The sequence below is a fragment of the Lachnellula hyalina genome, assembly GCF_007821495.1.
Source record: "Lachnellula hyalina strain CBS 185.66 chromosome Unknown contig00018, whole genome shotgun sequence".
Lineage (NCBI taxonomy): Eukaryota > Fungi > Ascomycota > Leotiomycetes > Helotiales > Lachnaceae > Lachnellula > Lachnellula hyalina.
Genome location: NW_022157132.1, coordinates 249,731 through 275,502, shown reverse-complemented (window position 1 = coordinate 275,502; position 25,772 = coordinate 249,731). Strand labels below are relative to the sequence as shown.

General features: G+C 47.3%; 10 protein-coding genes across 10 annotated transcripts; 4 read left to right on the top strand and 6 right to left on the bottom strand.

Annotated features, from left to right (window-relative positions):
* Positions 1-207: 207 nt before the first annotated feature.
* Positions 208-1,219, bottom strand: LHYA1_G001891 (uncharacterized protein; the record flags this gene model as incomplete). Its single annotated transcript, XM_031146869.1, has 2 exons — positions 208-1,090; positions 1,200-1,219. 2 exons carry the CDS (start codon positions 1,217-1,219, stop codon positions 208-210), a joined length of 903 nt encoding a protein of 300 aa, XP_031008172.1.
* A 700-nt stretch (positions 1,220-1,919) lies between these two features.
* Positions 1,920-2,914, bottom strand: LHYA1_G001890 (N-acetylglucosaminyl-phosphatidylinositol de-N-acetylase; the record flags this gene model as incomplete). Its single annotated transcript, XM_031146868.1, has 3 exons — positions 1,920-2,454; positions 2,510-2,612; positions 2,695-2,914. 3 exons carry the CDS (start codon positions 2,912-2,914, stop codon positions 1,920-1,922), a joined length of 858 nt encoding a protein of 285 aa, XP_031008171.1.
* A 386-nt stretch (positions 2,915-3,300) lies between these two features.
* On the top strand, positions 3,301-3,980 carry LHYA1_G001889 (uncharacterized protein; the record flags this gene model as incomplete). Its single annotated transcript, XM_031146867.1, has 2 exons — positions 3,301-3,619; positions 3,679-3,980. 2 exons carry the CDS (start codon positions 3,301-3,303, stop codon positions 3,978-3,980), a joined length of 621 nt encoding a protein of 206 aa, XP_031008222.1.
* Positions 3,981-5,667: 1,687 nt separating this feature from the next.
* On the top strand, positions 5,668-7,539 carry prlL_6 (MFS transporter; the record flags this gene model as incomplete). The annotated part of the gene is made up of 8 exons (XM_031146866.1): positions 5,668-5,718; positions 5,787-5,931; positions 5,997-6,072; positions 6,125-6,713; positions 6,766-6,935; positions 6,987-7,071; positions 7,125-7,331; positions 7,402-7,539. The coding sequence occupies 8 exons, from the start codon at positions 5,668-5,670 to the stop codon at positions 7,537-7,539; spliced, it is 1,461 nt and encodes a 486-aa protein (XP_031008223.1).
* A 186-nt stretch (positions 7,540-7,725) lies between these two features.
* On the bottom strand, positions 7,726-8,942 carry VTE4 (putative tocopherol O-methyltransferase-like protein; the record flags this gene model as incomplete). Its single annotated transcript, XM_031146865.1, has 5 exons — positions 7,726-7,882; positions 7,931-8,048; positions 8,097-8,490; positions 8,583-8,727; positions 8,788-8,942. The coding sequence occupies 5 exons, from the start codon at positions 8,940-8,942 to the stop codon at positions 7,726-7,728; spliced, it is 969 nt and encodes a 322-aa protein (XP_031008224.1).
* Positions 8,943-9,459: 517 nt separating this feature from the next.
* On the top strand, positions 9,460-12,076 carry LHYA1_G001886 (uncharacterized protein; the record flags this gene model as incomplete). Its single annotated transcript, XM_031146864.1, has 5 exons — positions 9,460-9,884; positions 9,933-10,373; positions 10,423-10,470; positions 10,523-10,927; positions 10,975-12,076. 5 exons carry the CDS (start codon positions 9,460-9,462, stop codon positions 12,074-12,076), a joined length of 2,421 nt encoding a protein of 806 aa, XP_031008225.1.
* A 1,289-nt stretch (positions 12,077-13,365) lies between these two features.
* On the bottom strand, positions 13,366-15,919 carry CDH-1_1 (Cellobiose dehydrogenase; the record flags this gene model as incomplete). Its single annotated transcript, XM_031146863.1, has 5 exons — positions 13,366-13,566; positions 13,619-14,653; positions 14,701-15,532; positions 15,574-15,695; positions 15,749-15,919. The coding sequence occupies 5 exons, from the start codon at positions 15,917-15,919 to the stop codon at positions 13,366-13,368; spliced, it is 2,361 nt and encodes a 786-aa protein (XP_031008226.1).
* A 1,450-nt stretch (positions 15,920-17,369) lies between these two features.
* On the bottom strand, positions 17,370-18,375 carry LHYA1_G001884 (uncharacterized protein; the record flags this gene model as incomplete). Its single annotated transcript, XM_031146862.1, has 3 exons — positions 17,370-17,566; positions 17,645-18,248; positions 18,301-18,375. The coding sequence occupies 3 exons, from the start codon at positions 18,373-18,375 to the stop codon at positions 17,370-17,372; spliced, it is 876 nt and encodes a 291-aa protein (XP_031008227.1).
* A 2,216-nt stretch (positions 18,376-20,591) lies between these two features.
* On the top strand, positions 20,592-21,416 carry LHYA1_G001883 (putative oxidoreductase; the record flags this gene model as incomplete). Its single annotated transcript, XM_031146861.1, has 1 exon — positions 20,592-21,416. The coding sequence occupies one exon, from the start codon at positions 20,592-20,594 to the stop codon at positions 21,414-21,416; it is 825 nt and encodes a 274-aa protein (XP_031008228.1).
* Positions 21,417-23,092: 1,676 nt separating this feature from the next.
* LHYA1_G001882 (putative urease accessory protein ureD-like) lies at positions 23,093-25,685 on the bottom strand (the record flags this gene model as incomplete). Its single annotated transcript, XM_031146860.1, has 6 exons — positions 23,093-23,355; positions 23,576-23,858; positions 23,971-24,059; positions 24,167-24,387; positions 24,519-24,654; positions 24,707-25,685. The coding sequence occupies 6 exons, from the start codon at positions 25,683-25,685 to the stop codon at positions 23,093-23,095; spliced, it is 1,971 nt and encodes a 656-aa protein (XP_031008229.1).
* Between the last annotated feature and the right edge of the window lie 87 nt (positions 25,686-25,772).

The following is a 25,772-nucleotide window of genomic DNA, read 5'->3' as shown; positions in this document are numbered from 1 at the left end:
TTTTGTCATTCGATGAATTCTTTAATTCGATTGTATCGGACATTGTAGGTTGCTAAAATTCTGGGTGTCAAGACGAAAGTTTCTGCATTGCTAAGTATGCTTAAGGCTGGCAAAGGGCAGACATGAAGATCATCAAGATTTCTTCTCTGGAACATCTACGACATTTGCAAATCGTTGAGTTCAATTACTTATCATGAACTTGAAAGCTTAGAGTGACATCTGGGCCACAGCTTTGAACATGTCTGTGGCAACCGGACCGCCCTCCCACAATAGTTTCATGAAACCGTCATCAAGAGACAAAGTCGCCGCATTGAGCTTCAAGAACTGGCACACCAAACTTCTCAAGCCTCCAATACCTTCATCGTGGTCTGCCCCTTCCACTTCCTCGGAATATGCATATCTCGTAAGTGCGAGGATATCGTCAACGCTCTCGTTATTGATTTGAAATGCACACAGTGTTTTGTGCAGCTTGTATAGAACCAATGACTTCAATGAATCAACAAGCCAAAGGTCCCCTAAGACGTACAATGAGGCGTGACCAAGGAAGACGTTGGAATAGTCTTGATTCTGATTGAACTCCTTACTAGGCTCGTAGCTTTTCAGATAACTATCACGCGAGGTTGACAGTGGGAATGACAAAGACTGGAAATCCGAAATCGTCGATTTTAGGGACATTGTCTTCTTCGACTTGTGCTTTCTTGAGCTTCCCCACTTTTCCTCGAAGGCGGACCTGGGTTCGACAGGAAACCAAAAGTCCGATGGCGATGACGGTGGTAGCGGTGACGGTGTTACCGGCCCATTCACCTCTCCGCTAAAAGTATCGACTGGAGCGTCGTTTGTAATCTTCTCTTTCGCAGCCCGCATTTTCGTCTTAGGTATAGAGTAATCGCCAGTGTAGGCAAACTGAGCAAACATTTCGAACGTCTCTTTGTTCACATCGTTCCACTTCGTCTTCGCAGCTTGGGACTCTGCCATGCCTCCTTTCATGAGTTTAGAGAGCGGTTCGGAAAGGGCTGCAAATGCTTCTTCGTGGACATTGAACTCGGTTGGGCTGCCGTCGGTCTTTTCTCCCACAGTGAACTTGAAGAGTCTGGAACTGAGGATTCTAGAAAACCGGTCAGTAAGGTTCATGGGTATAGGATTCTATCTAGTCTGGGGCAGACCAGCCGTGACAAAGCCATATGCGAATCAGGACCTACTGTTGGAATGATGGTGGCATCTTCACTGATGGCTTTTAGTTCTTTGCTATAGATAGTACTTTGTTTGGAGGTTGGAGATGATAAGTAACAACAATCATGAAATACTGAGGTTGGAAACTATGAAGTAGTGAAGTGGCTTGCAGATGCAAGGTTAGATTTCCACTGATACTACTGGTCACACATTATGCTAGGTGCCGAATGTGTAACCTCATACAGGGCGCCGACGCCCCAGCAAAAATCCCCAAATCATCGGCCCGCTGCCGAAGACTCGGAGAATTAGGAGTCGGGACGCCTTCCTACGTTTCGGGTAAGATCAAGCTTTGATTAAGCACTATCGTTTACAACTGAAACTATTCCAAAGGCTGTGGCTTTTCCTCTCATATGGGCGTGGTTTGACCCGTGCCAACACCTCGCAATGCAATATTCGTCTAACATGAAGAGGCCTTCAAACCAGTGCATAGTAGGCACTGTACCGTTTCTGAAAAGCAAGAGATATTCCAGAGAAAGAGGAACAGAACCTGCAAGACATAAAGGAGTTTAGAGGATGAAGTGAGGCGAAAGTATCCAAAAAGTCCACCGCATACTTACGGGGGGATTTCTCAAGAGGTATGTGTATTATATTGTATATACAGAAACCATCACACATGCCTATGACCCTAATCCTCATGTCCCATTACCATATTTATAAAAGCCCCCAAGCCTCCCAAATCCCATTGATTATTATTTCCCTGTAACCTTCTCTAGTCTCAAATCATTAATTACCATGTACCGACTCAGCCCAATCCATCCCCACCGGAACCACCTCATCTGGCTCTGGTGCGCATCAGTCATCGCCTTCTGTGCAATCCTCACTTCCTGGGGCGCACTTAAGAAGAGGAGTGGAGATGGATGGTCTCCCATCTGCTTCTTGCTAATTGCCATGCCTAGCATACTCGATATGCCATCCAGGAAACTGGTGTATTTTCGGAGTATCGAGATAGTGCTTAGGGTATACAGATCGACAGGACATTGCCAACCGGGCCTGTTATGTATAAGACTGCCAATAAAATGTCTCGCGCCATGGAAGAGGGATATATGGTTCGGATGGGAGGATATGCCACGGGAGTCAAATGTTATGAGAACATCGATTGTGGCAGTAGGTTGGTCGGAGGATTTCTTGGTCATTGGTTTCGAGAGATTTGGCGCGAAGGCAGAGGAGAGGAGCGAGGAAATCTTGACCTTGTCCCATGTTGCGGTCATGGAGTCTGGGAATTCGCTGCAGGTTCCATGTTAGCCTCGTGTCGCAAGTAGAATTGAGAGGCAATACTCACGGAGATTCCACCACGAACACGTCGTCCTCCTTCCGTAGACCCAATTGCATTCCACTCTTGATCAACTCCTTCTTCCTGATTTCTCCAAGTCCATCTGCATCTCCTGTGAAGCTATTAGTCCTGTCGCACGCGACTTCCCGTTCCATGTGTTCAAGATGCGCCAATGGCTACCAGGAAGTACGTACCACTACTCAGACACAGGATCTTGACATGATTCCCCAGACTTGGTTCTGTGAGCGCCAGCACCGTTGGCGCAAAGAACATAGCCTCGTCATCGGGATGCGCGATCAACAAACAAATGCGCTTGTTCCTAAGTTTCGGGAAACGCGAGCGTGTCACTGAGACGGTATACAGCCAGGTCACGACTGCGAGAATTGGCACGGCGAAGAGGGTGAACCATTGCATGTTGAAGTTTGTGCGGGCAGGAAGGAAGAGGAATGGTGGAAGAGGGGAGTGGAGGGGGGAATCGCGTCCATGATAAGAAGCGGGCGGGATAGGAGATGCCACCTTGCGACTTTTATGGAGAGAAATTTCCCAGAGATGCCAGCATTATGCCGGCCCGCTGCCTCTGTACTAGGGAAATTGACAGCCCAGGGGTCTGCTGCAGCGTGCATTGCATTGCCGGAAGGATCAAGACGCCCACTGGCTGGGGAACATAACCTTAATTTGAGCTTCGACATTTAGAAGTTTGTCTGTCTTGCGAATCTCGATTGCCGCAGGAGAAGAGAGAGAGAGAGAGAGCGATTAACACAATATTCAGCCTCAAGGCTACGTATCAACAGCGACCAACCATGGCACGAAACCGCAAAGAAAAGGATCCTAAGATCAAGTTGAAGAAGCCCGATCGATCAGGACCGGATCCATCACAGGAGACACTCCTCCAACTGGCAGATCAGCGTGGGCTTCTGAATATCCCCCAGGCCATTGGGAAAGACAAGGCTGAACCGGCAGAGGACGAAGAACCCCTCATCGGAAGGCTGTCAGAGTCGATATTCTGGAGTATCAGTCTCACCATGCTGCACTTTACCATGGATGTTTTGGTTGCACGTCAATTTGCTGTCGAGATGGAGTGGGACAATTTGATGACTAGGTCTGCCCAGGCTTTTCCAGGTATGCTCTTCCGATTCAACCTTGGTGGAATTTATACTAATGTATATCTCTACAACTAGTATTCCTCTTTCTCATCTATTCCCTACATCCCCACCCGTCGCCGCCAGTCCTCCTCCCGCGTCTACCATCACAAATACAGCATATCCTTCACCAGAGTTTCTTCTTTATAGGCAGTATATCTGCCGGAAGCTATCTCATACATATCACAAACACGTATGACTATTACGCGGTCATGAAACAAGCTCCTCCGATGGGATGTCTTTGGATATGGGCCGTCATTGAGCTAGATTTGGTGTGGGCGTGTGGGAGTTTGCTTTGTTGTATTGCTTTCCTGAAATTAGGGAATTACAATTTCCTGTAATATCATATAGAGGGAATCCCATGGTATCATGCTGTGCTTGAAGGTTTCTGTCCGGGTGAAGCTAATGGCGATTCCAGTTCAGCTGACTCTTGCTGGACTGGATCCAAGTTCTCCAATTCTGAAATAGTAGATCGTTGTCTCGTAGGACTTTGACGATTCCCCTGTTTGAAATTCTGGGCATTTTCGTCCACTCGAGACCGATGCATAATCCGGTAGATGAGATCCTCAAGCTTATCAAGCTTCTCGTTTTGAGTATGAACAGTGGTCTCTAAACTCTCAATTCGCTCCCGTTCACTCTCCTCCCTCTTCCTAGCCTGAGACTCCTGATCCCTCACTCTCCTTTGAACCCATTAGCACCTATTACGTGAAACATTAAATCTGTAAGATAAGTAGAAAGGGGAACCCACGCCTCCTGTTCTATCCCCACTTACATTTTCACTTGCTAAAGAGGGGGAAGAAGAAACGAGATCTTGCATCCAGGTTGATTCGGTCTTGTACCATGATAGGGAAGCTTTTACTTGGAAATACTCGGAGTCTGCGTTGCGGAGGTAGGTGATGCGGACATAGGCGGCGGCGAGGATGGCGACGACAAAGGTGAGTATTCCGGCTATAGAAGCTGTTACGGAGAGTGGGGAGTCGTTTTGATACGAATAGGTCATGATGGGTGGAATGGAGCTTGATAGGGGGAGCGAAGCCCCTGATTTGGTTATTGGCGAGGTCTTGGGAGGGATAAGCTTAAGAGGTTGTGGGGCTCATCTCAAGTTCCTTCTCTAGAGTTCATGTGAAGCTTGTTAATTATAGATATACATGTATATATAATCTTGACTTAAGAATCGACAAAAAAATAAGTGAGGATATTATCAGTCTTGGGAGATGCAAGGTAAGATTACAAGCCACATTCACTACCTAGTCCTAAATGGGCTATGCATGGCCCCTGTTACCAAACTTTACCCCACGGGGAGTTTACCCCTCCATACTTAGAAGAATATTACCTAGGTATCTTTACATTTTCGTGAGGCAATCTAACGTTAGCCATTCTTTTGAAAACAAGCTATTTAGTTGTCTACTTGGCGGTGAAAGAGCTTGGAGAAATACTGCAACTTTATCGAGATGCTTGCTATCCTGATGTCTTAAATTTTAGTCTTTGACTTTGGAATTCTCTTTCTCATTAACCTATACTCCTGCCAAAAAGCGCTGTGAAAAGCATTTAGTAAATGGACACAGGATCGCAAAAGCCCCTCTTGCATCTTTTTGTTCTTTCATTGGTTAACCACCTAGAATTCCCGTCACCGCCATGTGAAACTACAACGCTAGGAGCCCCTGAAGTTTAGCGATAGCTACTAAGTCAGGTAGCGGCTTACCTACTATAGCCTCAGTGAAGAGCAAGCATAGCTCAATCATATAATCGGTATGGACTTAAAAGCACCATATCTAAGGTTCTAAGAGGATTCACACCACGAGGGCCAATTCACCACTCACCCTACTAAGTCAAGTTGCAATTCACACAACTTTCCAGCTTCGGCGATACGTATCAGCTACCCCGCCTCCGCACTTAGTCTAGGGTATACACAGTACGTACAATCGAGCATTAGCTTGCGGGGATCATTTAACCCCATCCTTGAAATTATATTAACATCTCGTGGCCCCAAAAAACCAGAAACAGCTATTGCACAAAGTGAAAGCAAAAATGGCTGCAGAAACAGCGACGATTTTCGACGTGGAAGAAAAAGGCCAAGAGGTGAGGAGGCACTTCTGACATTCCAAAAGCGGGGCAGGAACACGGACCGGGCTAATCTGACGATCTAGGGCGCCATCCACGAAGCCACTGTGACTTTTGAGGCGGACAACAACGCCGTCAAGCGGAAAGCTTTGATTTGGAAGCAGGACTTGCGGATCGTGCCGCTGTCAGCGGGAATCTACCTCCTGTGCTATCTTGATCGATCGAATATTGGTATGGCATTCTACTCACATAGGTAAAGCAAGTCTGGATTGAATTAATGTATTTCCGTGCCGTAGGGAACGCAAAGACTCTCAATAAGAACACGCACGATGATTTACTTTCTGATACTGGCATGACCAACTATCAATACATGTAAGTTTCTGTATAGATCTTAGACAGACTTCTGTGGCCTGATACAGAATAGCATCGCACTTATGGTTTTCCTGATCGCCTATGCGATTTTTGAAGTCCCGTCCAACTACTTCCTTAAGAAACTGAGTCCCAGCAAGTGGATCGGATTTTTGATGCTCTGCTGGGGCGCTATCACCATGGGATTGGGCGGTACCAAGAGCTACGCGGCCGTTACTGGCGTACGGTTTCTGCTTGGGGTATTTGAAGCTGGACTGTTTCCTGGACTGGTCTATTACCTCACGTTCTGGTACAGAATCGAAGAACGTTCCATTCGCGTGGCTTTCATCTTAGCTTCCGCAACCCTCGCCGGCGCGTTTGGTGGAGCTATTGCCTACGGTGTCGGTCATATGAATGGTACCAGTGGGCTGTCTGCTTGGAGGTGGCTGTTTATTCTTGAAGGCATCCCGTCCTGCCTAAGTTCGATCCTTGTCTTCTTCTTCTTGCCGGACTACCCCGAGACGGTGAATTGGTTGGATTCAGAGGAAAAGGAACTTGCGATAACGAGACTGGCGACTGAGGGTTCACATGGACATGGAGAGGACCTGACCTGGAAGCAAGCAAAGGAGACTTTGACGGATTGGAGGTTATACGCCCATTATGCTGTGAGCTCCTTCTTGCATCTTCCCGAGATCCGGGCTAATAGGATCAAAACAGATTTATTTCGGCATCTCGGTTCCTTTCTCCAGTCTCTCACTCTTTACACCAAGTATTACCGCCGGGTTGGGATACAAAGATCTCAATGCCCAACTTTTCACCGTCCCACCCTATGCCGTGGCATACGTTGTAACCATTCTGGTATCTTGGTCCGCCGACCACTTCGATGCGTAAATAGCTCCCTCCATAAATTCACTGTCCCTTTCACTAATACAAATCAGACGAGCACTGCATTCCGCTGTCTTTGCCACGATCGGTGCTGCTGGTTTTATGGGCTCTGCTCTTCTCCCAGCACATTCCTATAGCGTTCGTTCTCCCAGTTTGTTCTGCTTATCTTACCATTCCTAACACTATCACAGGCGCGTTATGGCTGCCTCATCGTGGCCACATCCGGTGCATTTTCATGCATCCCACCCCTCCTTGGCTTCCTGTCCTCGAATATGTTCACGACTGCCTCGGCCGGCTTAGCTATTGCTCTAAACATTAGTTTTGGGGCACCTGGACAGATTGCTGGTGTTTGGATCTACAAGGCTGATGAGGCTAAGATAGGGTATCCTACCGGTCATGTAAGTTGTCCTTCTCATTTTATTTGGTTGTGTAAAAGTGGCTGCAGGACAGGTCACTAATTGCTTGCAGTGGACCAACGCCGGACTGCTGTTTTTCGTAACTGTAGGCTGTGTATTTTTGAGACTGTGGTATGGGTGGATGAACCGAAAAATGATTAAAGCAGGTGTGAACGAGGAGGTGGATGGCAGAAGATTATTTAGATACTAGACGAGAGCTTGGGAGCGGTGCTAGTGGTCATCTTTATAGCATACTTTGGATAGGCCTTGAGGCCTTTATCTCGCAATAGAACTTCCCTAGCATGCTCTGCCCACTAGATTCCAATGCCAATACGGCGCGACCATGTCATAAATCGTGAATCACTGCGCAAACGTTAAAGTTTTAAAATGCACGCCCTCACTTCTGGAAAACCATGACAGCGTAACGGAAGGAGCCATTCGCATATCCTCTTCTCATTGCCCGGAATGATTGGAAGAATGCGAGTCCGTCGCGGCCCTGAGAAACTGCAAACGCCCAAAGTGCCGGACTTTGAATCAATGTCCAGGAAAGATCCCTAAGCTAGTTTTAGCATCAATGTGTCAGGGGGAGCTGGAGTATCTACCATGTCTTTGCGACTTCCTTACTGATGTCGAGTGGCTCCGCAAAGATCTTAAATCCAGCTTTCTCGGCCATCTCGACGTAGTCGGATTGCGTACACAGTGGTGGCAGGAGCATCCCATCTAAACCCAATTCAGTCGAGGGTTAAACTTCAAAGAACAGAGTCTTACCCTCGATTGGCGAAATATCAGCCTTGAACTCCGCCTCACTCAAGCCAGAATTCTTGAACCAATCCGCAACCATCAGCTTTCCGCCTGGGTTCAATAACTTGGCCGCGTTCTCGAAGAAGAGCGGTTTGTTTGGGAAGTGACTCATTGCCTCTGAGATCCACACATAGTCAAACTTCCCAACCTTCTCATCCGCAATGAAATACTCGCCCATCTTCTCAGCATCCAGCTCAATGAATTGGACAGAGCCATCACCAAGTTTCATGATACCATTGGCTGGTGCTTGCTCCTCGTGACTTGCTTCCAAAGTAAGTTTCTTCGCAAGCTCAACCTGTCGTCCACTGATCGTCACGCCCGTAACAACACAACCGTAATTCTTAGCCAAGAAGCGAGAAGTCTTTGGTGTGTTAGTACGCGTACCTTTATGATTTGAAAATCAATGGGAGGGTGAGTTGGGGGTGGGAAAATGGGAAGGAAAAAGGTACGAACGCCGCCGATTCCACATCCAACATCGAGGACCTTGCTGCCAGCCTTGAATTCTGACCGTTGAAGAAGCAGCTCGATCAATTGAACTTGTGCTTTCTCTTTGGTGTCATCCGGGGTAATCCAGTAACCGTGGTGAATATGCTCACCCCTAATATTGAGGTCAGTCCGGGATGTCACATGTTCAGGAAGGGAATACGTGTATACGTACCAGAGAGAGTAGTAGTAATCAGAAGCAACCTCATAGTGGTGTCTGATGCGATCCTTTAAGGCTTGGAAGGAGACAAATGGCTCTGGTTCAGGAATATCGTACTTCTCGATATCTTGGGCAGCAGACGCTCCTTCTGAAGTCTTTGAAGCTGACATCATTGATATGGCTCGTGGAAGGTCACGGGATATCTTTGTGGATTCGTAATTGATTCTGGAGAAGCCAGAGGAGTGCGAGTTTTGGTAATAGGATCAAGTTCAATGCAATCAGAGAGAAAGAACTTGGAGGTGCCTTTTCGGAGAAAGAAAGTTAAGATGGAGGGGAGAGGGTTACAGATGTGGCACGGACCCATCCAAATTGGGCTTGGCGGCTGCATGACTAGGAAAGTGGAAGTGAATCTGAACAACTTTCTCACTCGCCATCGTTCATCCAGAAATATCTTAGTTAGAATACCTTACTTTACTATAACATCGACGTATCGGCGGGATGGAATGAGATGAGAATGTCCCTATTGGTGGTGTAGGCGAGCGCCTCTAATCCGGCTGACACAGCCACAGCCAACGTTGACACCTCCTCCAGCCACCGATACATCTTTGTGTTCGCCCTTATCTTTGCGAGACGGCCATTGTATGACTGGCGAGTGTAACAACTCAATATCCCGATTCCTTTTAGGGAATGGCAGGTTTTGGCTGGTCGGTTGGTGACCTCGTTGCCTCACTTCAACTCGTGGTCAAAATAGCTGGAGCATTGAAGGAGACAGGAGGAGCGAAGTCAGACTACCAAGAATCTATTGAATTCTTGTTTGGCCTCGAAACAACCCTCCAGAATCTGCGGTCTGTCTCTCCAATTGTCGTCCACCAATCCCAAGAAAGTGCTGTTCAACTCGAGGCCCAGAAGATCGTGAAACCTCTTTCAATTTTTTTGGCCAAGATTCAAAAGTTTGATGGAGCTCTTGGTTTGGAGAGCAAAAGAAATCCATGGCGAACCGCCCCAAGAAAGGTGCAATGGGCGATATTCGTCTCAAAGGAAGTGAAGAAGCTGCGAGATCGAATTTCTGTTCCTATGTTTAGCCTTAATATCTTGCTACAGTCTCAAACATTGTATGTTATCACGCTCAAGCATTAATCGAACAACTCTGATACTGCTAGACATGCCGTGTCGAGTTTGCAGGAAAGGCTACCAAGTGATATTTCGGAAAGGCTCGCTTCAGGTATCGAGAGTGCGGTTTCAAAAGGTCTAAGAGATGAGTTCGATTCTTTGAGAGGCATGATGGGTAATTACGAGGTGGATTCGACAATGACCCCAGGGGACAACTCACAAGAGGCCGAACAGACTACGCAATCACTAGCTGCCCTTTCGCCCGAGCAGCTACCACTTAGCCAGCCAGCTGGACAATTTCCAGACTCGTGCCTAAATTCAAGACTCGAAAAACTTGCCAACGACCAACTAGTGGAGATGAAATCGTTGAAAAGATCGCTGAGCACCATCACCGCTCTTCAGAGGCTGCCCCGTGCAAATTCAAGTCACGAAGACCCTTGTTTGTCGTCTACAACTCCATTCTCTGAGCTTAAAACAACATTCGCCAAATGGTATGCTATAAGACCCCTCAGAAATATGTCTAATTAACAGGTTTTCCAGCATGGTTTTGCTTGCTTTGAGCTTACGAGAACTTTTCAACTCTATTTTGTAGGTTTCAATGTCTCGAAATGCCTCGAAAGCACCTTTTAATGATTCATAGGATCTACCTCGGGCCACATTTTCTATTATTCATGCTTACTCTCAAAGAAATGGGTTCTAGGATTCCCAAGATGCTGCTAGACAATAACAGCATTCTATTCGAGGATGTTTTGGGACGACGGAAATATCTCCCCATTGAATTCTTCCAACACTATAATGTTTTTAATACATTCTTGAGGGAATCTTTCACAGGCGCCCCAGGTCAAAGATATGTCCTCAATCAGCAATATCGATTAAACGACTCGAGGAACGAGCTTGTTGATAGCACAACGTGGCGGAAGACCATCAAAAATAGGTCCAAGATTATGATGTCGGTGATGCTAGAAAAATTGACCGAGGATGAGGTATCTTGTCCCAGGTGTTGGATGCCTGGAAGCTCGACACAACTAGGCACAATTGTTCAATGGTTAGCACTAGCTTTCAAAATTGTTCATCAACGCTGACGTTACGCAGTTCGTCGTGCAGCTTGATATATACGACGAATGTTTCCATGAACGTTTCCGCTCAAACAAATCAATTAGACTCTTCAAAGGCTTCAGAAGCAGGACCAAAAGATGCAAATCTGCCATCCATTTCCTCGGAAGTTCTGGCGCCTGAAATCTACCCAAGCGGAAATGAATGGACTGAAGCTGAACGTTCCTGGATATCTGTCAAGAATAATAAACCAAAAGGGGGCGATTCTCCTAACTTGAGTGGGGAACCCACCGCTCTACCATGGGCGTCTCATCAAGACCTCATACACTTCAAAAGAGTGCAAATTGCGGACTTACCAAACCAGAAAATACTGCCCCAATCGTCAGCTCTGCTGCAATTGCTGGTGGTCCTTTCACGCATGCGAGATCTGATAGACTATGCAATGCCCAGATCTGGAACACAGCATAGCATACAACAGTCTTTAGACGCAGTGCTTGCACAGATCACAAATTGCACCCAAATGATACATGTATTCTTTGAGCATCAATCGTTCGAGGTGCTTAAGCTCATTACAGGCCCAGATTGGAAAACGAAAACCTGGTCCATAGCCTGGTTTGGATCGGTTCGTCTCTCGGAAGAGAGCAAGGAACTTATTAGCGTGGCGCGACTATTGTGTCAAGACCTGCAACGCAACCACAAAATAGTCACTACAAATGAGGTGTTTGCACAATGGAACCAGACAGTGACACTTTTCAATATCCGCTCAGTTGCTCTGAAAAGCTCTTTGGATCTCCTCAAGAACATCGATGATGCTTGGATGTCTGGCGGCCAGAGGATACGCAGAGAAATAATATCTTTTCCAAATTCTCAAATCGACCAAGAAGATATTGCAAATGATACACCAGGAGATCATGGAGCGGCAACTTGCTTGGTGGTTACACCGAGATACATTATTGTTGCACTCGATAATAAATCAATATCGATCTTCGACCATAAGAACAATTTTCTCAGAAACCTCCAGGGTCATCAAACCGCTGTTTGGGCAATGGCTGTTCATGTTGAGAATGATGATATGCTTGTAAGCGGAGGTGCCGGAGGTGTTGATCGAAATGTGCACGTGTGGGATATGAATACCGGGTAACATGGAAATACTGCCATCATTGCTTTCCTATGCTGACTGAATGGCATGTACAGAGAACTCCTTCACGCCCTCAAAGGTCATACCTCTACTGTTCGATGCATGGCATTCATAAGCAAAACCACAGCCGTCTCTGGGTCCCGAGACACCACGCTGCGCATATGGGATGTCAGTGCGGGCTTTTGCAAGTTTGTTTTGACTGGCCATGTTGGAACTGTACGTTGCGTAGAATCAAAGGGTGACCGCATTGTGTCTGGGGGTTACGATGGTAGTATAAAAGTCTGGGGTGTCTCTGACGGGAAATGTTACCGAACAATCCTTGGGCATTCAACTAATGCCAATATCTATTCTATTGCATTTGATGGCAAGACAGTGGTAACTGGAAGTTCCGATACTACTGTGCGGGTTTGGGACTTCGAGACAGGGTAATTTTTCTGGAACCCTCACACTACTCTTATGTCGCTAAACATATATTGTAGTATCTGTCGTGCCACACTTGAAGGCCATAGCTCTATTGTTGGACAGTTGTCGTTCCGAGACAATATCATAATTTCGGGAAGCTCGGATGGTACTTTTCGAAAATGGTCAATAGAAAAAGGGCCACTAGGAAAAACAGTACCTGTCCTTCGGGTAGCCGCGCATGAAAGAAGCCTCACCTCGTTACGCTTCGACCATAGGCGTGTGCTAACAGGAAGCTCTGATGGAACGGTCAGAGTATGGGACGCCCAGACTGGAGAGCTGGTGCGAGAACTGGGTGACCCCTCCGACGCAGTGTGGCATACCCATCTTAGTGAAAAGATGGCTGTGATAGTCAAGTCATTAAATAACAAATGCATTGTAGAGGTGGGCCATTCTTTCCTTCGCAGTCTTGTTTCTAACTGATGGATACTAGGTGTGGTCATTCCTCAATGATGACTTCGAAGATTAAAATCATTACCATTTGGAGATTCTGAATGAATACAAGGACCATGTTCACAGCTGACACCGAACCTAAAATATGGAGGGAGATCAAGAATTCCCACACTCACAATGCCATAGACTTAGTATATCGACTAAGATTCTATCTACCCCTTGATAGGAGGAGCCATCAAAATATTGCGAGCACAATAGAATCAAGCATGCCAGGGAATTGACTGAGTTTGGAAAGTCTCTTGACTCCAAAATCCGATGGAGAAGGAGCTCAGGTTATTCGGAATAATGCCAGTTTTTGAAAGTTCAAATAAATTTGTACAAGAAAGCCATATCACAGATATAGTCTATAGAATCATACCACACCTTCGCGCCGAACTTCCTTAAACCCCATATCTCATAAATGTCGTCATTCGTCTTTTAGGTTGGCGTCTCGACCCTGAAGTCGTAGAAGCCTTGCAGGTGGAATTCTTAGGAGCAGTGGCGATGCTGCTAGAATTTGTAGCAGAGTTACCAAGCGCTAGGATCTTAGATGATGCGTGCTCAGCAACAACCATGATAATCGCCTGGGTATTTCCAGTAGGCTAGTCATTTGTTAGCGTGTTTTCGGGAAGAATTGCGGATAATTGGACTTACGAGATCAGGATGAATAGAAGCGTCAACCACGAATAGATTATCAGTCCCGAAAACTTTAGTATCGGTATCCACAACCGCCGTGCCATCATTGCTGGACCCCATCATGGCTGTTCCGACAAAGTGGTCTCCGGTGATGTAGTTCGAAACTAATGAAGCACCAGACATGGTGGATGAGGGGATTAATGAGCTCGAGTTCCTTGCTGCGTCTAAGAGCGAGTCGATGAGAGTGATGACGGCGGTTTTATCCGCGTCCGTGTTCATCCAAGGATTGGTTGTGAATTCAGTAGCACCGTCAGAAGTAATGCCTAAAACACCCGAGGAGGTAGCACCGTGAGTTAGGTACAATTTAATGCGGACTTGACCTGCAGCTGGAGAGTTGCAAGTCCCCTGGAAGTAACGGGTGCCATTGGCCGTGCTCATGCTGGTCCAGAAATTGAATCGCTGCCCACTTTGTGCAAGCGGTCCGCTTCCCTTGGCGAAGAGATCAATATTACTTGTGCTGGGGCTGAGAAAGTCGGTGGAGAGCAGAGAGGTTGCGTTGGCGGTGGTGTTGAAGGTCATTGTGAAGATGGGATGGTCTCGGAGGTTCTTGCCGACGGGGAGATTAATCCAGTCTGCTTGAGAAGGTAGTCTGATACCGGTGCATCCGTTTGCAACAGTTGTAATTTGGTCGGTAGGGCCAATACCGCTGTTGTAGAGAATTCGAGGTGTGGACATGGAACCGGATGCGAGAATGACTTTGCCTCCTGGGTTGATATTGATAATCTGTCTAGCACCCGTGGAATGTTCGACTTCAACACCGGAAATAGTGCTCCCGTTCCGGACAGCCCGGACAACTTTCGTGTTCAAAGTCAACTTGAAATTCGACATAGCCTTAGCCAGTGGTAAATACGACTTGACAGGCCCAGCTCTCAGTCCGTCTTGGATATCCCATGGAGGATGGCTGAAAACTCGAGTCTTCTCGTTGGGCGACTGAATGGCATCGATTTCTCTGTAACCAATACTTCTGAAAAATGGGGATAAGACATCCCACGCCTAGAAAGTCAGTTTTGGTTTCTGATAATGGACGGATGCAAGCTCACTGATTGATCATAGCGCTGTTTATCGTCAGAGGAGAGGGTGGTGCCTGGGTTACGCTCATACAGCCTATCAGCGGAGGCTTTCACATCAGGGAACTTCCATCCCGCAGGCCATTTATCATTAAAATCCGCTTCCTGAGGTCTGACAAACATCATGGCGTTGACCATTGTTCCACCTCCTAAGATACACCCAGCCATGGAAGCAACGTCCGTGCAATATTCGCTGGTGTCCGAAGCGGTCGAAAGATAATATGCCATAGATGGTACATCGTACTGAGTGATGGTATCATTCCAAGCCATTGTGCTTCGACCACCTGTTACGTATGTGGATGCCTGACCACGTTCAAGTAGCAGAACTGACTTTCCACTTTCTGCAAGACGCTCCGCTACAATGATCCCCGCCGGTCCAGCGCCAGCAACAATATAATCGTAGGTGGAGTTGGACACAGTGGCGGTGACATTAGTAGCTGTTGAAGTGCATGTTGAGTTTGAAATTGAACCTCCAGATCCAGTCCCATTAGTTGCCATTGCAGCCCAGCTAGCGTAACTAGCAGACGTGGCACTGGATAGAGTAAGACCAAAATTGCCGAATCCCCCATCGTGATAAGTAAAACTTGCGGTAGATGCAGATGAAGGATTGGTTACTGATTGTGTGCCAAGAGCCCACCCAAGTGTAATGCTTGTAGAATTGCCAGCAAATGACAGGGTAAGTCCCATGCACCCACTGCAAAGGAATGTATACGCCATGTGAGTCGAGTTCACAAAAGTCCCGTTTAATATTGGAGACATTGACAGTCCAGACGCAGTATAGACCCCAGGAGATGTATAACCACTTCTACCGTTAATTAAATTTGCCAAAATATGATGTAAACTGACCTTGTCTCTCTGAGGGAGGCCACAACCGAGTCGTTATTAGGCCATGCCACGACAAGTAGGCTTCCTGTCATCTCAGATGCAAGTGAGACTCCCGCGTATCCTGAACCATTGCTGGGAGCCACCTATACATTTCATCAGTTGTGTTTCTTTATGCGAGCTGTTCAAGATTTCTCACCATCTGTCCAATGAAGTCGGATGCTGGTGTCTCTGGGATAGCTATTCCAAAGCTAACTCCCTCGGAGTCTAAATATCTCTGAAAGGTAATGCCAGTGTTGGCATCGGTATAAGCTGAAGATTGGGCGTAGGTGCCGGCGACCAAGGCCAAAGAAGTAAAAAAAGAACGCATTTTGGTAGAGTTGCTTGTGGTAAAAACACTGTGCTGTGAAAGACTGTTACAAATATGGGTTTAGATGTTGTCGTTTAGTTGACCAGTCTGGGAACAAAAAGAGCGTCTAAATGGAAAGAAGAAATAAGAAGTGCCGTCAAGGCTAGCGATATGGAAAACGCGTTTTGAAGAATGGATATCTATCAAAGACAGAATGGAAGCAGAATCTCGCCGGTGGAGTGAAAAGCAAGGAGAGGAGGGGAATTCCATCTTTATAAACTCTCCTAGCACTTGATAGCAGGCGGTCGGACTTCGGAAATTGTAAGGTTAGCAATGGATGACTTCCTTACGGAGTAATAGCTCATCCTTTGTAATTTGTTTCGTTTTATCGACCTGGGCCTTTGAGGCTTTGTGGATCTTCAGCGGGGTACATGCCACCGTACATTAACTAGAAGATCGGAGGCTGGGTTGGCAACCGATCGGCTTTGCCCTCTGACTCGCTATCCCCTACCCTAGATCGTTGTTCTCTGGCTACTTAGCCGTTTCAGTTGTGAACGGCACTCTAGCGTGAGCCGAGAAACCCGTGATCCACAGCATTACGGGGCAGTCTCTGCTGAGCCGAGAATACTATACGGAGTAAGAATCTCTCAGCCACTTAGGGAGCGTCGATTAACATTTTGCCCGAGGTGGCCCAAGGAGTCGTGCGGATTGTACTTTGAAGTAATATATTTGTGAAGTTTTCGAAACCTTGTGGATGATTGCAGATTTTGCAGCCCCTGAGATCACGAAGCGAACATAATCTACCTAGCCTTTCTTGGGAGTCACCTGATATATGACAATCATCAGTGATAAGAAAATGGGCAATATGTTATATCTGATGCACTGTATTGATCCTTCCTGGGTCCTACAAAGGCTCTTTGAGCCACATGTTTCCTGGGAATTCTAGGTTTGCGCCAAGCTCATAGAGATCTTCGAGTTTATCACGTGATTCAAACACATTATGTTCCCTGGACGCTTCTCCTGGCACCAAGCTCTTCTTATGAACTAGCAATGTGTCTGTCTGCATGTTTGTGCACCTTATGCTGATCAAGCAGATTTGCCTATGTGTTTGTCTAACTTTCGTGATGAGAACAGAAGTGCGTTATTATACTTACAAAATCTTACCGAGAGCATCAGGAGGTACAAACTTAATACCCGAGAAATATAAGGTAATAAAGTTGTATTGTCCCCACATATTGGAATGAATTTCCGCACAGGCGCAAGTTTTAGGAACCAAAGCAAAAAGGAACGTAATTTATATCTACAGTATACACAAAGCCACCAATCAACGGATGACCCACCAGCAAGGATAAACTATTCCCATTAGACTGGAATATCTTCCCGAAGCTTCTAGGCCTACTTCTTGAGATATTTACAATTGCCACCCGGGACAATCACCAAGACTCTCTCCTCCTTATTCGAGTCTGATGATCTAAGCACGGAACTTGGCGCCCACAACAGCACGGTTGTTCTTGCTTGATTTGCCAGCTTTAGCACCTGCAGCATTGGCACCAGCACCAGCAGCTTTAGCACCTCCAGCTTTGGCACCAGCAGCGTTGGAAGCTGAGCCAGTGGAAGCTTGTGGTGCGGCGACAGAAGCTTTAGCGGGAGCGGCGGCGGTAGAATTTCCTTTGAGGAGTTAGCAAAGTTGTCTTCAAGATGAAACCATTAATCCGGGCAGCGGAGTTCATGGAAGTCATTACGAACCTGACGCAGCACCAGCCACTTGCATTGCAACAACTCCACCGAATGGTCCAGCGCCAGACGGGTTAGCAATCTTGACGAGGCAGACGCCAGATTGACCACCGACGGTACCAGTGCATGCCATATCGGCGGGCATACTAATGGCGATGGGGTAGTCCTCGTTGACATTGGAGGCACGCTTGACAATGCCCATTTTGACCAGCATGCGAGGAAGAAAGCGGCGCTGCTTAGGTGCAGCAATGTTCCCATTGGTGCCCGGCACTTGCGTGGTGATATCGCACTGCGTGCCTTGAGAGAAAGCACCGGTCCCGGTAGGATCAACTATTGCCGTGTATGGGCCCGCTCCATCGGTGGTGACGATGTGAACAGTGCCAGCAAGAGATCCACCTGGGGAAACTTGAGGGAGGGTAGAGCCGGATGCGGCCATGACAGCGGTCATGTCTGCCATGGTGTTTGGTCCAGCCTTGGTCTTTCCAAGACCATCAGTGGCGGCTTGCTTGGACTGGAAGACTGTGGTGTCGACCTCAGTCTCCTTGTTGGATCCTGGCCCTGGAACAACACCGCCTTGGATACCGAGGCCAGTGGTGTTTCCACCTGCGTCACCTGTCTAGGATGATTATCAGCATTGCAAGGCGGGGTCAGAAAGGCTGGATGCTTACCATGACCGCAATCTTGCCATGAGCGGCAACGAGAGGGCTTGCTACGAGAGCGGCGATGATGAACTTGGTATACATTCTAAAAGTGGTTGGTAGGTCTGAAAGGGACGAATATAAATTGATATAATAAAGATAGTAAGCGGTTACGAATCAATCGTAAGCGGCTGTAGAAGTGAAAGTTAAAAGAAGATGATTAGAAAATTGAGAACTGTTGATCGCTGATGATTAGAAAACAGAGGGCATTTGGAAAGCTTTAATAGTTTCCTGGCTGGATAGAGAGCTCGCAAGGATTCGAGGTTCTTTCATTGCTCGGCCATAGGAAACACATTCAAGCAGACTAGGAGTCATTGCCAAGAACATCATGAAGTTCCATCTTGGGGACACAGCTCATGCATCGAGGCCAAAGGTAGTAAGAGTCTTAGATCTGAGTCGGAAATTCGGCTAAAGGTGAGGTCTGTCGACGACCCAAGCTAACATTTCTATGCGGGTTTGAACGAATCTGTTAGCTGCCAAGCAGATTGTTTGCGAGAAGTCATGGAACGTGCTAGGAGGGACCCCCCGAAAAAGTTAGAAAGTATCACACTTGTCTCAATTCCACAAAAAGAGGAGGGTAGTCGGGATGCATCAGGATTAGCGTTGAAACAGAATGTGGAGAGAAGTTCTGATCAGCAATGGATCTTAAGGATGCTTGAAGGCGATCTATCAATTCGTATCCCTGCTCTTGGCGATGCAACTGGGCAGGTCTGTATGAATGGGCTTATCCTTGAGCCTCGCGATATGGTTTGACGAAGAGTATGTACAGTAGTGCCAAACAAGTCAAGGACGTCTTGGTCTGTGCGAGTTTCCAAGCAACCTAAGCCACACTCCAGAGATTGCCAAGAGAAAAGAAAGCAAGTCGAGACGTCTTGAATGGAAACAGTTTGAGGATTGTGGACGACAATTGTTCACGGTGGTGAGAAAAAACAGCTCTTGGTGTGAATTCTAGGTGTTGGTGCTGCGACCGAAGGCGCGCCATCAACATTCAAATGAGTATAATTCCACGACCCTACTCTACCCTACCTAGTACGTAGAAGCTTATGACGAGAAAAGAGTCTTGATAGGAAATAGAGATAGCACAAATGCACCTTGCCAATTTTGATGCCAATGCAGGATGTCACTGCCGCCGGCACCTGGGCGCGTACGGAGTGTCTGTTTCGTTAAGGTGACCACTTGGATTTGTCCTTTGGCCGGAAACGTCGGCAGATGATGCATTGCAAATCCGAATCATGGGGTAGGGCTTGGTCCCTGTGTCAATTGCTTGTGCCACTTGCGCCATCATTGCTTGTCGCGGGTGTCTCAGGACATCGCAAGATAACACTGTTTAGGGCCTTACTACGAAGTATATCGTGTTGTCATTGCCACGGGCCGACGAGGTGTGCAAGACGTTACCAGGATTGCCAGGGACCGTTATACTGCAGAAGTCTGAGTGTTTTGACCGACTTTGAGAAGCTGTAGAAGGTGGTTGAACGCTGAAGTGGCCAGCGAACGGAAGGCTAAAGCTCTGATAACTCGCTGTGTTTCGGCCTACTCCACGTGATATAACACCACGTGGGGTAGAATTCAAGAGGCGAGATGGAAAACAGTTGAGAAAATTGATTCTAGGACTATATATATCTCCGCGCGGGAGGGCTGCTCAATTTGCTGGAATTATCTACGAATAGGAATCGCTGAGACGGGATAAAAGGAGTATATGGGGCGGCCGCTGCTTGAAGTGACATGTGGACGATTAGTAAGCCCGCTAGCGTCCAGCATGCGGCCGCATTTACCGGGCGGGAGAAATAGTTTGCGGCATTAGGACCGCATTTACCTTTTAAAATACCACTAAATTTCCATTCCACCACCCTCTCTCAGCCCTCCGCACTGATGTCGCCCGTAAATCTACTACATGTTACTGCAAGATGTTACAAATGCTACCTTAAGTCCATAAGTCCGCGAATCATTCGTCCGCATTACCCACTGTAGCTTATTCTTTACCGCCAAAAGGGATAACTCGGGAAGTCCTCGAGTCCTCGCGCGTTTGCTATCCACTAAGCTTTTAATGGAGCCTTGCGGATGTCATGGGCCACTCGTTATATCCGACCTACCTCAACAATAGGTTTCCTCTAAACAGGTGAAAATAGTATATATTGCCTTCAGCCTTCTTCTCCCTTGAATCTCATACCACATTACACCAAACATTAACTACTCCTTACTCAACGAGCTCTTGTTCCTCGCCATTCATCATCCATTCATCTTATCATTCAGTATTCCTCAATATGTCCAAAGTCTGGTTTATCACAGGAACATCTCGTGGCCTTGGCCTGGCAATCGCTGAAGCAGCTTTGAAAGCAGGAGCATCCGTCATTGCCACAGCCCGTACCCCATCTCAATTAGACAGCCTCGTCTCAAAATATGGCGTGGACAAGATTCTTCCTCTGGCTCTCGACGTATCCAACAACGATGCTGTTCTCCGAGCCGTGAAGACAGGCCACGACAAGTTTGGCCGCATTGATATCGTCGTCAACAACGCAGGCTACGCAGACACCGCTGCAGTAGAAGATACCACAGTTGAGAGTTTCCATGCTCAGATCAACACAAATCTTATGGGTGTCATCTATGTTACTAAAGCCGTTCTCCCAATTCTGAGGAAGCAGGGCTCTGGACATATCTTCCAAGTCTCATCGCTCGGCGGACGGGTGGGCACACCAGGGCTCTCGGCATACCAATCTGCAAAATGGGCTGTTGGAGGCTTCTCAACCGTTCTCGCCCAAGAAGTTGCTCCATTAGGCATCAAAGTCACCGTCCTCGAACCTGGTGGAATCCGCACAGACTGGGCCGGATCCTCGATGAAAATCCTACCTGTTAGTGAGCCATACAAGCAGACTGTTGGCGCCGTTACAGATATGCTCAGGGTCCACGCGAAAGAGTTCCCATCTCTTCCTGAGAAGATTGCGGATATTGTACTAAGTCTTTCGGAGGAGAAGGAACCGCCATTGAGGCTTCTGCTTGGACCTGAAGCAGGGAATTATGCGGCAAATGCTGCAAAAACGATCGCGGATTCGGATGAGAAGTGGCGTCACCTTACACTTTCTTCATTTTAAGCTACTTCAGGGGAACTATATCTATTAGGCCATGCTTCAGATTTACGAAAACCATAGTGCTTAATAATATAGATAAACCAAGAATCTCGCTCTAGAGCCTCTCGTGCAAAGCCTCCATATTATCTCTCTGAGTCAAAGAGAAAGGAGACAATTTGGATGGTTCAATAAATTGTCTCTCATAGAACGGCACCCCACACTAGGGACCTATTATAGGTTGGGTAAGAAGGTAAGTAGATATAGCAGGTATCACTAAAATTAAAATTTAAGCCTAGCAGATATAATAAATATTATAAACTGGACGCATACATCATATTTATTAGGCCATTAAACAGATTATAGTAGAAAAAACTTAATTCTAATACATCACAATCCCAAAATCGCGAAAAGTTATTTCATAATCCTGCAGTTCCGACTCTTCAGCACCTTTCCAATACCGTTGGCGTATTTTAAACCATCTCTTCAAGGTCTCACTCTTACCAACGTGCACTACTTTTATTGTCGGAATCTTCCAAGTGCTCGTCTTCTCACCGCCCATTATTCCGTCTCTGATAATTTTTAACTCTTCCCTATACACATCCCCCCACCATATCAAAGTAACCAATACCGCTCCCTCCATTCTCTTTGATGTATCCCTTAAGCCTGCAGTTTTGATATCCTGCAGAAGAAATCGCCAAAAAACAACACTCCAGACTTAGAGTATAATGAGCATCCGCCTCATCACAGTCTATCCAACCCCAAAATCTCCCCTCTGCATGTACTACTCCCTTTGGCGAGTTGGCCCTTGCCTGCTCATAAATGGCATCCAGATTACTCTCCACCATGAATAATTCTTCTATTCCTCCACAAAGTCTCAAGAGCTCAGAAACTCTCTGCGCAACGTGGGGCGGATCATCAATATAAATACCCGAAACTCTTTCTAAAGCTATCCGCTTGATACTCTTTAGATCAGCAGGCATGAAGCAATTCAGTCCCCAATCATTACGAGGCACCAGCCTATCCTCATTGTACTCACGCATGTCCAAATACACCACATCGTCCTTCCAACATACCCAAGTCCTCGGACCCTCACTCCTGGTAGAAAATCCAAGCTCGTATCCATATGCCATTAAGAAGCTCCGTGATTCGGTACTCACGTGTAAGAAGACGGGGATAGGAGCTTTGCTGTACAGGTAGCTCTTACGGCATAATGACCATAAGAGCCCTCTGGGACAGTCGGTCAGCGTATGAAGAGGAATCTCCGGACACTCTGGGCTAGGTGTCCACGGCTGAGAGACGGGTTTTGAGGTGGTGAAGCCGAAGCGGTGGAGGGTTGTTTGGGTTGTAGTGATGTCGTGGGGAATAGTGTATCGCCATTCGTGGGCGAAGTGGGATAGCGAGGGGTGTAATTTGAAGTCAACGGGAAGGATATTGGTGCGGTGGTACTCAAGGAAGTCTTCTTGGTCTTCAAGGGGTTGCTCGCGGATGTGGATGAAGCGGTGTGGTGTAGCGAGTAGGTAGATGTGGAAGCGGATTTCTAGGGGAAGAAGGGGGAAAAGTTGGAAAGTTTGCAGCAGCATTGAGTGAGGTATCAGGGAAGTTGAACGCGCTGGGCTTCAGAAAGAAGTGGAAAATGAAGAGGTCGAGAGGTTGCGGCGAGGACTTCTGCAGGGATAGTTACTCGTCACGTGGAGTCAGGATTAATCGTGCCCCCTCTTCCCCGTGAAGAGAGGTGGTCCGGAGTATTCCCCCTGCTCTCCCCTACTCTCCCCAGGAGTGTCAGCAAAACAAGACTGCTGACTAAGTATATCCGGCGTGGAGGGGGGGTGGGGTACTTGGGCCACCACTCCCATAGGGCAGGGGGCACCATTAGGTGGGAGGGAGAGAATGTATACAGTCATTCTGATATGAATGACGGGAGCTTGATTTGGTTCTTCGAATGGGCATTGGGGATTGTCGAAGACTACCAATATCAGTCTGTCTCCTATGCAGCTGCTGCATAGCGTTAACAAATACTCAAGATCATAAAACCCAGGCATAGAATATTGGACAACAACTGGTTTTATCATTGGGGTCTGATTCCGTGATGCTCGATGATTTGACAAACATCCGCTTTACCTGCGACATTCTTGGATTCTCTCGGACTTCAACTCCCTAACAAGAGGCCTAGGCAACCCAAGTACCTTTAATCCCCTCCCAGAGTTCCGCAATATCAGTCTGCCAATCAGCCTCAGCCCTCACAAGTTGGTCAGTGATCTGCTCCTTGTCAAACTCAAACTCGTTCAGCAGTCCTATCTGAGTCTCCACATCTGCATCGCCCACCGAATCAACAAACAGCCGAAACCAAGCATTTAAGGAATCTAACCTCTTCTGCATATATGCGAACCCTCCTTCGTACTCGTCGATCTTAGCGCTCCAATATTCATGGAGACGCGTCAATCTACAATTCAGACATGAACGTGGGACCTAGATCTCGGAGTTAGCACTGCCCGGTCTAGTATATCTTGGAGTCAAGAACAATGTTCGACTGGACTTGAGACAATTTTCTAGCAGCAGTCAACTAAAGAAAATGACTTACCCCTGTTCCAAAGGCTAGGGTTGGTGGGGTGGCACCTCCAGATGGGAAAGCCTTTCGCGGAGGTATCGGATGACCGCAGCGGAACTCGACTACCATTCTCAGAGTCAGCGATGTTATGTTATTGAATGTTTCAAAAGTTGCGAAACATTCAACTAGCGGGTTTGTTTGAGCATTGAAGTAGAATTGTTGGACTCACGGTTGAAACGGCAGATCGGGCAGGTCGACTGATTCTCTAGCCATCTTTTCAAGCATGCTGCGCCGAGGACGTGACCGCATGCTGTTAGGAACGGGTACTCGGTGATTCCAGGTTCGAACTCCGTATGATACGGTTCAGTGCAGACTGAGCAGGTTACATCAGGTTCCGTCAAAGGGTCCCCCGAACTCTCCATAGTTTGGATGGTCTGCGGTGCGCCATTCCTACGAATCAAATCAATCTGTTCTTGAGATAGTCCTTGTTGCGCTATTGACCGTCTGTGCTGAAGGCTGTATATTATGCTGTCCTCGCTCATTTCGCTGGTTGTGCAAAATTTTCGATTTGAATGGCTTACGCTTCGGGTGGGTGAATGTTCTGAAGACGTCGATCAAAGTGGTCGTTCGCAAGTAGAAAAAAGGTCTCGAATGCCTTGAGACAATCATGAATGGCCCGCCCCTGCTCTGGCGAACGCGCTGTGCGGCGTCCTTTGACTTCCAAGTTGCCTTATGAGCAGAAGCATTGCACCGACGTTTTAGTGAATACACATTGTCGCATCCTCTCCGAAATGGTGTGAGACCGATCCTTCTTCCTTGATCATACTTCCAATCCATAAGCGGCCACCTTCTACAGTGCGAGCTCCAACTTTGACCACTGTACAGCCACGGACCTTTGCAGCAGACCAGAGGACTTTGTCTTCCATCTCCTGCATCAACCTAGAGGACCTCCATGAATCTTGAGGAGATAATACAAGTGTGCTGTCGTGGTCCTTCATTTCCTGCGATCTGAAATCCCGACCTCCAATCCTAGGCAACGCAGAAAATTCCGAGAGGAAGAAAGCTGCAAGAGACTCCATAAGGGGTCCTTTCAGCACTAGCGTACCAAATATACCCAGTCCCTGCATTTTCTTCTTTAAAACCTTTTCACTAGAACCCATAGTGACGCCGTCCAGCAAAACATTGTCTCGGAGAAGCAGCCTTGGTTTCTTCTCTATCTGTGCTATTGACCAAACCTCATTGCGGCCACTCCATCTCCAGAGATCCCAATCCTCTCCTCTTGCCGTGCGTCCTGCAGAAACCCAGTCGAGTAGACAGAGTGAACCGGTTTCAGCAACAAAGAAGCTTTGGGATTGCTTATAGACACTTTCTCCAAAGGGCTGTACAGGATCAGGAAGCAGACATAATGCAGCTCCGGGTTCAATAGTCACGTGTAGCTTTTGACGAGTGATGACTTCGGGGGAGGGAGATTTGAAGATCTTGGTATGTCCTTGTGTGACTATACTCAATCTAGAGTTTGTTTTGATGTTGATGGTAAGGTGGACCTGGTCGCCTCCAACAAGACCGCCGCCATATGTTAGGAGGAAGACAAGAACACTCTTCTGATTCGCTGCTGGTGATGGTGATATGAGTTTCAATGGATATTGAAAGGAGATGGTCGACAAAGCCGAGACTTTTTGCGGCAGTACGCCGACGACAAGCTGTCCCTCGCCCGGGGAAGACGAGGATGGAGGGAAAGGGGAGACCATGGCAGGACAGGTATGTACTGTAGAAAGGCGAATACTTTTAGTGCATAATTGTCCTTCCTCGAAGATCTTTCTGGGGAGTGGAAGTAT